The 13,213-nt window shown below is 44.5% G+C and overlaps 1 protein-coding gene across 1 annotated transcript; it reads right to left on the bottom strand.

Annotated features, from left to right (window-relative positions):
* Nucleotides 1-368: 368 nt before the first annotated feature.
* Nucleotides 369-758, bottom strand: LOC128448453 (cortexin-1-like). Its single transcript, XM_053431115.1, has one exon. The coding sequence runs from the start codon at nucleotides 747-749 to the stop codon at nucleotides 369-371; it is 381 nt and encodes a 126-aa protein (XP_053287090.1). The 5' UTR covers nucleotides 750-758.
* Nucleotides 759-13,213: the final 12,455 nt, after the last annotated feature.

The following is a 13,213-nucleotide window of genomic DNA, read 5'->3' on the forward strand; positions in this document are numbered from 1 at the left end:
GACAAGTCGAATTTGGAATAACTAGCCCTAAAGGTGATGTCGTTATGTGGCGGCATGGTCGCATCATACATTAGTTCAGGTTAAGGCAGCTGTGCAGCTTATTATTTCCGGGTATGGGTGAGTTTTTATCTTGCAGGGTGAGGCTCTTGTTGGACCAATCTCGTTGTGGTAGGATAAGGTTCAGCAGCTTCATATTTACACCAGTGCGCAGACTGCAGTAACATCAGGTAAACCTACAGCTTACGGAGCATTTTGAATACCCTGCATTGACGCCGTCTATCACCATCTCTGAATTAGACTAGGCCGTGAAAGATTGTGTCTGTGTACATTGAAATATTCCCTCCTCTACACCTCGTTGACACACCACCCTACACCAGTGCATAATCAAACTGACCCCTCTCCAGCCCCTCCTTGTGGTCAGTCCAGGATGATGCAGGCATGCGACTGTAGGGGTCAAGCAGGATCCTGAAGCACCTGACCAGCAGGAAGACCAGGAAAAGCATGAGTAGACCTACGAAGGCCAAGGCGGTGCGCTGCTCATTGTCTACCCCGACCATGGTCAGAGGGGGGCTGCTGCTGCCACCGCCAGGACTGCCGGGGAGGGAGGAGCTGGCCGGGGACAGCAGCAACTCGTAGTCAATGGTTGGCACATCGTTCATCCTCCACGGGACCCAAAGGCAGGGTTTACACACTGATTGGATGGTTGGTGTGTTGGGAGGAGTTGCGGAGAAGAAAGGGAACGTGCTCATGAGTGGCAGCGCGGTAAGAGAGGCCAAAATGGAGATCTTAATATGAGAGTTAACAAACACAAAGAATGCTATTCAGGTTTTATACTGAAGACCCTGTTTTCTGGGTGATGGAGTTAGGTAGCCCAAGTTAGCAGGTTGTCAACAAGTAAGACGACTCCAGTAATAGAAGTGTGTGTGTGTGTGTTCTGATCACATGTTCCTCTGGTGGCCAGTTTCTTCAATTAAATCCAGGTCAGTCAGAGCGACATGACCCAGACAGGCCCAGCCTTAATCTGTGACAGACACACATCAATATGCACACAAGCACTTTTCAATTAACATGGACTACTTTTTTACTGTCGCACATTTCGAGGAAGCGATTTAATCAAGCTCTGTGGCGCACGGCTTTAGTGGCCCACTCTCGGGCAGGTATAGTTTTTCTTGTTTTTTTATCAGGGTCACGTCAGCTATCACCCTCACTCGATGTAGACAGGATGTGACATTGCCTTCTGCTAATCCAAACACAGCGTCTGATCGCACTCTCTGAGGGAGTTAATGACGCACAGATGGACTTTTATCACCCAGTTGCATATAGCTGTCTGTGTGTGTGTGTTATGTCACTGAACTAAGAGCCAGAGACAAGTGTTCACGATGCTATTTAAAGCGTCTGCAGGGTCCGGCAACACCAGGTGTTCATCCGCTTGGGCGTTTGTTTATGGCTAATTAGATCAGGAGGTCAGTGGATCAATAGCCCTGAATATAAAACAGTGCACCACCTTCCCTGGTGGCAACTGCTAAATGCAAAGTTTTTTCCGTCAGCCCAGCTCGCTGAAGCATGATAAGTAGGTCAGAGAGCTGTCAGGTGTTGTAATAAGTTACTCTCACTGTTTCCCTTTGGGATGATCTCCTCAGAAAACTGCCTCTCCTGACAAGACAAGCAGCAAGAGGTAGAAAAAATGACTCAGGAGGTACGTTTTTATCAGTCACACAGTAAAAGCTTCATTGGCTTCATCCAGTTCAGTCCTCAGTCCGCTGAATGCAGAGTGTGTTCACCGAGCTCATCCAGTTGTGCTGATATCACAGACAGATGTTCCTGGTCGAGACGAAGAATCACTGGAGCTCCCTCTAAACCACCACCTGCAAACATAAGAGCCACCTGGTTAGAAAAGCGGTCAATAGATGCAATGGCTGCTGTCAAATATCCATAATCTATAATTCCTCTTTTACACCAAAAATAGAAGGTATATGGGAGTGTTTTAAGTGGTCAAATTTAGCATGACAGGTGGTTGACTCCTTTCCCATCACCAGAAGTTTGCCTTCCTTTCTTTTTTTCCGCTAGGGCTTCATCTTCAACACCTTGAACACAACCAAACTGAGGTGCTCTCTCTCGCCAAAGAAATGTTTCACTAACTGCCAAACCGCTGAATCATTGGACCGAAAGCCAATTTAATTCATTCCAATTGTAGACAAAAGCCAGATTTTAGTGAGTGCTAGTCCCTACAGGAACCAAAACTTTGTGTTCTCAACTGTAAATAAAGTATCTGTATGTCTATTATACAAAGTTGTGTTTTTAATATCTATGAAATGCAATGTTGTAACCTTAGGGAGGGAGAGGGGGATTTTACGTTATATTTTGCTTGAATGTATTTCCAAGTGTTGAATTAACATTTTATGAAATGCATCTAAAAAAAGACAAGCACGGAGAGAACTGTCCAAAAACTCCAGGAAGTCATACTACAGGACTGATGGTTTCTAATGTCGACCATAAGGACAAGATGAAGTCACCCCTTCCACGTTGCATCATTTGATCTGATTTTATGACCCTCTGCTCAATAAGTGACAGCGACATTAGCCATGTGCAGGGAGAACACTGCACCAGCATCCCCCTGTAATGACACTCAATTAGTCAGCTGATTATGGCGTCATTACAGCCACTTTAGCAATAATGAATGCATGATTAAAAACACTGATACCACATTAAATCAGCCTCATTTGTCAGTGCAGTGTTACAGTGGACCATTTGTTTACTCGCTGACCCCCTCTTTTTTTTTGTTCACGTGACGGAGGGAGAGACAAAGTGTTGTGGAGCCTCATCTATAAATCTTAATCACACCTCCTGTGGCAGACGGGGTTTCAAATCATCCAGGTAACACGATATGCAAACCATTTCACCTGCTCACCCATCTGAATGCAGCCGCGGCTGGGCTAAACAAACATGATATGGAGAGAGAGCCCTGTGTGTTTGTGTGTGGTGGTGAAGAGAAAAACACAAAGGTAAGAGGATGCAAAACAAGGGAGGGGAAAGGGAGATAAATGGAGGAGCCATTAATAGTAAGTGTTTTTAATTTTTCAGGAAGGAGGGATAATGAATAGAGGTGCCGAGATGAATGCAGATTGAATTTATAATTAGTAATCGTCTGTATGAAGAGAGAACATATATGATGATGCAGGTGAAAAGAAAGACGGACAAGTAAATCAAAATATTGAGATGACAATAAGCAAGATAAAAAAGAGGATAGAGGAGGTAAAGATGAATGGATTAAGCAGTGGTCCCTGTGGTAAACAGGCAGCAGTACAGAGGAGAGAGAGAAGAGGTTTGCTGGCACGAACTGGACCGACTATCCTCTGCATGACCGTGGCAAAATGTCTTTTCAATACTTCCTCTCTCTCTCTCTCTCTCTCTCTCTCTCTCTCTCTCTCTCTCTCTCTCTCTCTCTGTCATGTTCAGTTCAGAGGTTTTCTATCTGCTACTTCATCAGCTAGTGTCTCCGGGGTGCAGCAGACTCAGGCTGGCAGCAGGATGACACACCTGGGAGGTTCCACTCACACTGTGGATGAATATGCACTTCTGCATGTGTACATACAGACCTGCCGTGTGTGTGTGTGTGTGTGTGTGTGTGTGTTAGTGTGTTTCTAGCTCGTCTTTGCCTCTGAGTGATGTGAGTTGCAAAACCCCAAATAGGAACCTTGAAACTGTTTTCAAGGACATTGGTACAAAGTGAGGACCGGCTAAAAGGTCCTCACTTTCCCAAAATGTCCTCTCTCCGTTGGTTGTAGGTCCTCACAAAGACAGCTGCACAAGAACACACACACCCACGTGTTTGTACAGCTTCTTAGTGAGGACACTCATTGGCATAATGCATTCCCTCGCCCCTTACTCTAACTCTATCCATCCAAACTAAAGGCCTAACCCTTAACCTCACCTAAACCTAATTCTAATATTCACCCCCAACCAGTCCATCAAAGGGGGCCACAAAGGGCGATGCGACCAAAAGGTCCTCACTTTCCCAAAATGTCCGCACTCTGTAGGTTGTAGGTCCTCACAAAGAGCTATACAAGAACACACACACCCATGTGTTTGTTCAGCTTCTTAGTGAGGACACTCATTGGCAAAATCCCTCCCCCTACAATAACCTTAACCATCCAAATTCAATGACTAACCCTGACAGTAACCTAATTATAACCTTAACGCCAAAACTGAAACCTCAAACAGCCCATAGCAAAAGTGAGGACCAGTCCAAATGTCCTTACTTTCCAAAAATGTCCTCACTCTGTAGGGTCAATGCTTAGAGTGGTCCTCACAGAGATATAAGTACAGGAACACACACACACATGTATTTCCGGTCACAATGAGGACCGGTACCAAACTACTCACAACTGATGGTCACTGCAGAGGGAAAACTCTATAGACAGAAGTAAAAGCAATCGTACATATGCAGATAGACCAGTCTAATCCTGTTGAGACTGAACTGCCCACTCTCTCTGTCTCTCTCCGTGTCTCTCTATGTCTTTCACACACACACACACACACACACACACACTTGAAACAGAAGTGGGAGCGAGAGCAAAAGCAGAGCAAAAACAACATTGCTGCTAAAACCCACGCACTGGGATAATTTCCATTTTGAATGTGGGATGAGCGGCTAAAAGGCACCAACACAACCTCCTCTTGTCATCCTGTCTTACCTATAATCATTAACAGCATAATTTCTCCATTGTCTTTCACTAACTTGTCATCACAGAGAGAGAGACAGACATGATAACTGAGACGGGGGACTGACTCAGTGGTCAGGTAGTTCAGTCGTGGGCTCCCAAGATGTTTGTGTGTGTGTGGGTGTGTATATGTGAATAAGTCATTGGGAGGTAGAGGGAGGACGGACAGAGATTGCTCAGCTTATTTTCCTCCTCGTTAAGTCTCACTCCCACCATCACCCTCCATCAGTCTCACACACTCATGCACAAGCACAAACACACTGACACACACACACACACCCACACACACACAGGGACATTCTGTCGTCCATCAGCCTTGTCTCGCTCGACTCGCATTGGTTCTCGCCCACTCCATTTCCCCACCAGAACATTTCCTCAATGTACCGACGAGACCCCTGAGATGAAGGGAAGCGAAGCAGACGCTCGTCAGTCTTCATCAAAAAGCCCTTAAGTGGACACCTCTCTCACACATGCACACACACACAGAAGTGCAACAGTAGCAGCTCATTCACATGCAAATCATGGCATGGACACACACACACACACACATTGAAGTAGGCATTGCCACATGTAGTTAAGTGTATCACATACAAAAACAGTGCATATATGCTAGAAAAGAAATGTTCCAATACCATTTTCCCTTGCCGATTCTGACTTAGACTTTGTGTGTCAAGTATAGATCTGATACCAGTACATTAAAAAAATCTACTAATACAGCTTTATTTAACAAATATGTACTACTAACCCTGTATGGAGGGTATGGTTGCTGTCATTATTTAACGGTCTCGCTCTGGTTAAACCATTTGAAAAACAAATACATACAGAGAATGAAAGACATGGAACTTTTATATCTAGTTTGAAAGTCTAAACTGAAAAAGAGGACAAACTAACAATTACTTCCTTCAAGTAGCTCATAACTGAAAGTCTTGCACACGGTACATATTGCCATTTTACTTGAGGGACCTTCCAGCAAGAAATTATGCCAAATTGTTGACATTTTACCTTTTCTTCCGGCTAACGCAACACTACAGGAAAAAAATTTATTTCACTGCTCCAAAAACATTGCTTGCCAGTGACAGGTTTGGAGCGGCGAAGATGTGATTTCCAGGAAGGGAAAGTTGCAGTTTTATCGAGGTGGAACTAATAACACGACGTGGTATCTGATCGGTACATAGATTCCCATACTCGTAGATGGCCGACCCAGCATTTTCGGCAGAATTTGACCAATGCTGGTATCGGTATTAGAACATCTCTACATATAGATGGAGAGATGCACTGAAACACACAGGCACACACTCTGCCCCACTGCCCTCTCCTCGTCACACAGCCATCGGTCAAGCCATGTTGACAGAACTCATCAGGGTAAATGAAATGAAGCTGGAAGTAATTTAGTTACCTCTCCGGTGACCAGTCTCACTCTTCCCCCTCTTCTATCCACCTATCATTATCTCTCACAGGAATCCACACACCCACACACACCCACACACAATGTACATCTACATCACGTGTTATGGTTTAGAGGCAAAATATAAGAGAAAGAAAATCCCAATGCCAATTTTATGATATTTCCAGATGTCTAAAATACCCACAGTCTCACAGATTTCTCACTAACGCAAGGCTGCGCACAATCTTTTCAAAAAGGAAAACCACAGACCCCCACTGTCCTCAACCACACCCAGCCTCTGCAAGGTTCGATGCAGAGACAGGCTTGATTTGTCATTATTTATGGCCTGAGTAAAGCCACTCTCTAAAAGTAATTAGACTTCAGAAACAAAGAGAAGGGGAGAAAAGAGCAAGAGAGGGCAAGTGGCAAAAGCAAAAGGGAGAGAGAGAGGGATACAGTTAATGTTCCCAGTCTCAGCCACGGCCTGCTGGGAATTGAATTAACCCTTTTCAATTTGCTCCTTATAAAGATAAAGTGGACCTGAAGCAAAATGCAAAGGGTAGCTGCTGCATGGGAGGCACGAGCTCAGGTGGGTGTCCCCCTTCACATCAGAAGTAATATTGTTTACAAAACAAACATGCAGCTTTCATACAGTACACGTGAGCTGCACACAAACTACCACACATATCGGTGGATAGTGGGAGGCCACACATTGAAACCATCCATCTCTGAGCCTTATTGATACGTTTGATTTTCTATTAGTGGTGACTCCTGGGTGTTTATCTGGAATCATTCGTCACCTCTGGGAGTTGCCATCTTCAGAGTGTCTGTGGCAAATGAGAACAATGGACCGGGTCACCTTGAGCTGTGCACGACAACGAATGTTGTCCAAATAGCAAACCTTATCTAACTTTAACATGTGCCCATTAACCTGCGGTTCACGAGTGCGCAGCTATCAGCTGAGGGAAGCACACACCCGCACGTGTTTGTACGTATGCACGTGAGCAAATATGCAGACCAATACATTACAGGTATTCTTAGCATCCGAGAGAGACAAAGTGTCTGTGGAGTCGTTTCACGACCAGCCGGCTCCTTGGATAGCCCCGGTCATAATTAGTCTGGCAGACAGTGAGTAGCTACAATAATGGTGATAAAGTTGGGTAATTAAATATTATGCTGTACCGACAGAGCCTACCGTCTGGCCACATACACACTTGCTCGTGCACAAAATGGTGTGTATTTGTATGTGAGCGACAGACATAAAGACACATTGAGAGAGAGAGAGAGAGAGCGAGAGAGAGCACCCTGTTCTTTTACTGAGCGAACATGCAAATGAGGATGCAGTGCTGCGAGAGTGGCAAACAAACAAGACTGCTGACCTTTTAAAACAAAAAGATACAGTGACACAACCGGGAGGACAATACGTCTTGTATCGATGCATGCTTCAAGCGCCTGTCCACCATCATGAACACACATACTTCCCCCACTGCTCACTCCTCATCAGCTTGAAGTATGGATCCCTCTGTCAGGCGTTCCTAAAGAGGAAAAAGTGGCCCGCTGCTGTTAGAAAGTGTGGAGAATCAGCAGGAATGAACAGGGGATGGAGATATTGAGGAAGAAGACAAATGGGAGTTGTGCACAGATGAAGGGTGAAAGAAGCAAAAGGGACTAAAACAAGTCCTTTGTGATTCTCAACAGCAGCTGAACAAATTCCATCATCCAGTTTGCCTGCAATCTATCACTTTATCACCGGCCCAGATGAACATGCAGTCTATTTTCTCTATCAGCATATTTAGAGTTCTTCAAGGTCACTCCTGCATTAATATTCAAAGTATTCAAGATTCCAGATCAGCATTCATTTTTGTACAAGACGAGCTTTCGGGTTTTAACAAGGCCTGATTTAGATACTGCTGAAATTCTCCCCCTGACAGGGTCACCCGTTCCGAGGCGGACCGAAATAAAACCCATGCAAGATCCGATCAAAAGACATCAGAGGGTGTGGGGGGGGGGGGGGGGGGGGGGGGGGGACTCGCTCCTATTTAGTCTCCAATCTGGTTCGTCTTCTCCGCTGGTTGTTTGTGTCACTCTGCCTGACAGCCCCCGAAGCACAAAGATGTCTGACTGCTGCAGGGAGAACATTCACTGGGAGTCAATCCTGTGTCCCTGTGCAGAAACTGGATCTTCTGCTAATCATCAAACATATTAAAAGTGTCTACAATATTGGGATGACAGCACGAAACAGTATATGAACACTGAAAAGTTATTTGCTGAATTTTTTGAAAGCGACTTAGTTTTTGTACATATTAATTAATTATCTTCCACATATAGGGCCCGGCTAGTCTCTCCCTTACTGCAGGCTCACCTCTCACCAAATTTTGTAATTCATTTATAATAATGATCAGTACACATATACAGCAGGTTGTGTACGGGGACACCTCACTCTAGAGACCTAAAACAAGGACGTGATGTGGAAATCTATAGACTCAGATATTAGATGTGAGGGTTGGTTTTTACAAGTATTTTTCTCTCTGTTCAATAAAGTGGCCATGCCACAGAAAATATTGTCAGCCATAAAAACACAATAAAAAAGACTACTACCGAATGCATTCTCTCAGAGTGAACCTATTTTCGATTTTTATTATGTCATGAGTCATGATAAATATGATTTTTCTGGTCATGAGGCCCTTGGGGGCTGACTCAAAGGCGACCGAGTCCTGGAACACATTTTGCTTCCAGCCGTCTATACCTCACTGATGCTGGCAGCAAAAGAAACGACCTTTTTCTCCTTTTCACCAACTTAATCAATTCTGTCGTATCTGACCATTACTTCCAAAGATCTCTCACAATACTCCCCCTGCCTCCCTTTTTAAAACTGCCATCCCCACACCTCCATACTTTATCTAACCACCAGTCAGGTTCACTAAATATCAGCACAATAATATCCACCTACATCCTGTCATTCTCAAATCCCGGGCATTAATAGGATAAGTGTGAAAAGACACGAGTCCACGCTTGGCAGCAGGTCACCAGAGAGTGGATATAAGTATGGATGAGTGGGTAATATCATAAATGGATTCATTTGATTTATTTGAAATAAAAAGGGCAACCATGCACAGAAAGAGGGCATCCAATCAATCCATATAGTTCAACCTTGTAAGACCCTGTGCTGCTGTCCCATCAGCTAACGACGCACCACCATGGAAAAACCTGGTGGCAAGGTGCGAGGTGGTCAGATGAAAGATGAGGTAAGAGGAGCAGAAGGGCAGAGAGGAAGTGGAGGCAGAGCCACGATGGAAACATGGAGGAAAGGTGCAGAGCAGAAATATAATCCCTATGATTTACACCAGCATTCAGACAGGGCAGAGGTCTGCGACTACCCAGGAAACGTAGACGGTCGGGGGGGCATAAATTAGACCAGCTGGGGGCAAGAGCAAGAGACAAAGAGAAAGTCAGGAGGGCGAGAGAAAGAAAAAGAGAGACAAGATTTGGAGAGGATAGAAATAGGAGGTGTATGGTCGGTTAAGGCAATATGGAGATGTCCGCACTCTTATGCCAGAAAACAGCACTTTCGTTCCGTCAGGAAGTTGTTCTGTCACGTCCACTGGGACAGAACAGAGCCTTTGCCAGCCAGTCAACCAGCCCATGATGAAGGCCACATATATATTACATGCCCTGCCCACACAACACCTGCTCGAAGCCAAGGTGGCAGGGCTTTGAGTCAGCGTTAAGGGGAGAAAAGGCAGACACTTTGCTGTAGAGGGTAAACGAAAATGACCTGAGATGTCATGAGTCAGGATGTAAAACAATGCTTTTCACTCAGCAATACAAAAAAAAAGACTTATGCTAACAGCCATGAATGTGAAAACACAATATCAGGGTGCAGTGCTCAGTGAATCTGAAAGAAACAGAGGAGTGTTAAATACTCGACAAAGTGCTGATTCAAACAGTGAAGCATAAAGGGCCGCTCGGCAGGAAGCTGCTGACTGCTCTGATCCCCGCTGAAATAGAAGCCACCAGTTGAACCATTAAGCACGGATTACACACAAAGGAAAAGTCATCTCAGAGACACCGACGTACCACCGGTCCTCGCTGGAGTGAAGGAAGTCTGTCCGTCTGATCTGATTACTGAGTTTACAGTGGGGTGCAAAGAGAGGGAAGCTGCCGGGCTCCCGAAAGCCTCACAGACCCAAAAGAAAAAGGCAAGGCCAAACACATTTAGGACAAAAAGAAAAGGAAAGCTTATCTGTGCACTTTATTTCATGGTCCATCAGCAGATTTCATTCCAAAGAGTGAATGGGCCTCATCTCTTTCCCTCTTTAGTGTTTCCAGATGAGTTAATGGACTCCGGCTTGGAGCTGCTCTGGGGTCTAAGGTTCTATTTCTTTAGGTGGGATGGAGCAGAGAGTCGATTAATCCTGTGCCCCGTGTCAGTTATCAAAGGGCCAATGGATTACGGGGTTGATGAATATTTGTTGAGCGATCTTCAGTGGAAATCAAAACCACACGTCTTGGAGTGTCACCTCTCTCTTTCTTGTCAAGGATAAAGATCCACGAGGACGTCTCCACAGCTGCTGTTCCACCTCGAGTCGTGCATCGTTTGGGTTGTTTTGGATAACGGTGCCGGGGCTAAATAAATAGGATTAAAATAGTATCAGTGCATGAAGTTGAAATTCAACATATTTGCTATTAACAGTTTAGCTCAGGCACCGACATGAGCCACTGCAATCTGTGTTAGGATTTGGTCTGGTAGATAGCAGCCATGTAGGATTTCAGTACCCTGCTGCTTTGGTGTTGACGTGAGCAGGAGGTGGCTCTTCAAGCGACAGAAAATGGGACTTTTACGACCCCGTGTGCCGTGTTGCCACATCATTTAGAGCCAAATTGAATCATGCTCTATGTGACATTGTTAATATCTCAGGGGCAATACACTGAAGTACCAGAAAAATGAACAGGTGATTTCTTGTCCCCATGGTTCCACATGAAAAAGCCATTTCAGAGCAGAGCCGTGCCACAGTATGAAATTTCAATTATAGGTATCAGAGCGACGCCGCAAAGACACTTCAGTGCCTGTAGCTCCTCACTCAGCTGCTTTTAAATGTCGGCCGAACAATGTGATAGAACGAGAACCTTGGTGAGCAGCGGAGAGTAAATGATATAAGATATCGAACGTAACCACAGAGATTGTCAGTGACACGGTGAGACAGCTGTGTGCTTGGAGAACCTGATTCACTAATGTGCTTCATGACGAGAGTGTGAGCACGGCTTTGTTGCTCAACCCACCGGGGGTTTCTCTTTCCTCCACAACTCTCCTCTCATTACAGGTCCTAAACAAACATCAAGATTCCCTCACCGCGAGTATTTCTGTAATGAATTATTTTAGATTTTTATTTTAATTTAGCCTGACATCTGGAATCTGAATGACACGCTCTGTTGTTTGTAAAGGTTCGAATCAATATCAGGCCAAAATAAATGCAAAAAAAGTTCAGAAACTTTACCAAGATAATACAACTATATTTGCTGTTGTGTTGAATAAATAAAACAATGTAAATTAGAGCATTCAACCGTTTGAAGATGCTTAATCTAAGTTTGGACATTCAAAGGAAGATATTGCTTATTGTTTTGGTACCAAAAGGGATCTTAGTATAGTTTTATATTAGAGCTCAAGATCGAGGCCTTTTGTGTCCAATTAATTCGCCTCTATTCTGATAAACTGTCTGACAAATTTTCAGAGTAAATAAGCTTAAGCCACTGGTTCATACAAACACAGGACACCAGGGATTCTGCAGTGATTTCTGACATTTTGTCTGACTCGTCGTTTGCAAGCTCAGCAACTGAACGACCACTTCGTGTTGTTAATAAAGTTAAACCAACAACATCAGACGACGTTGATTGACGGGTCCGGGTCAGGGCTGAGGGCGGTGACTGTGGAGCTGTGACATACAGAAGCCCTGACGGCTCATTTTAAGGCAAAGCTTCTGGGCGCTTTTCTGTTCCGATACAGAAAGTGTTCCGATACTTTCACAGCATTGAAACAGTACATAGCGCTGCTGTATAAACAAAAAACACATCTCTCTTTCGACAATATGGGACCTTAAAGCTGAGAGTGTTCAGCTTCTCTTTCACTTTGGCTTTCCTTTACATTATTATCTGAAAGCTCCGGGTGCTTTTTTGCGCTGTCCTCTGCTCATTGACCTCCATCGGATTCAGGATAAGAAGAAACTCTGACTCCTCATTAACAACAACAAGACAGTTAATTATTCAGCCGTTGTCACCGTAACGTGAGACAAAACAGATTGAGGAGTCCAGCAAGGCAGTTGTGCATCCAACGCCTGGCACAGATTTCAGATTCCAGCGTTGGGTAAACGATACAGAGCAGCACAGACCTGGACCTGCACCTCTATTCAGAAACTGGATCAAATTACACACAACTGATGAGAGTCAGAGATTCAGATCAATGAGCTGACGACACAGCGCTTACAGAGTTTGTGGATTTGAGCGAGCAAATGAAATTCAAAGGACATTATGGGGGGAAATTAGATTTTTACTCTGAGTGACAGTTCTAAATTAAATTCAGTTGCGTACTGCTAGCTGTTCAGGATGTATGCATCTGACCTACCCTGATGAGCTGTGAGGCGCTCGGGGGGAAAGCATGGTAATTCAGGGCACTTTTACTGAAGGGATTCCGTCTTGTTACACAGATACTGAAGAGCTCATGACTAATGCCGTCCCAACACGTTGATAAAAAATACGTTTGGGACCAGCAGGGGTGTCCTTCTTAAGACCCTTATGGGATGGAAGAGATTTTAATGCAGTTTTTAGCCCGGCCAAGGAGGTTATGTTTTCTTGCGTTTGTTTGTTTGTTTGTGTGTAAGCAAGATTACAAAAAACTCAACGTAATTCCATGAAACTTGGTGTTAAGATGCAGTATGGGTAAGAGAAGAAACCATCAGATTTTGGTGCAGATCCAGTTCAGGGGACGGACCCTTTTTTCACTTTCTTTAACATTGCGAGAAAGAACGTTTTGCAACATTTACGCTGATTTCCCAGAAAACATTTTATGTAACTTCATGAAATAAATCAGGCACATTTACAGAGGCCATCTCTATGA

This window comes from Pleuronectes platessa, chromosome 9 (assembly GCF_947347685.1).
Source record: "Pleuronectes platessa chromosome 9, fPlePla1.1, whole genome shotgun sequence".
Classification (NCBI taxonomy): Eukaryota; Metazoa; Chordata; class Actinopteri; order Pleuronectiformes; family Pleuronectidae; genus Pleuronectes; species Pleuronectes platessa.

Excerpts from the sequence above, each read along its gene's own strand:
- LOC128448453 (XM_053431115.1), bottom strand. The coding sequence starts at position 749 with ATGAGCACGTTCCCTTTCTTCTCCGCAACTCCTCCCAACACACCAACC.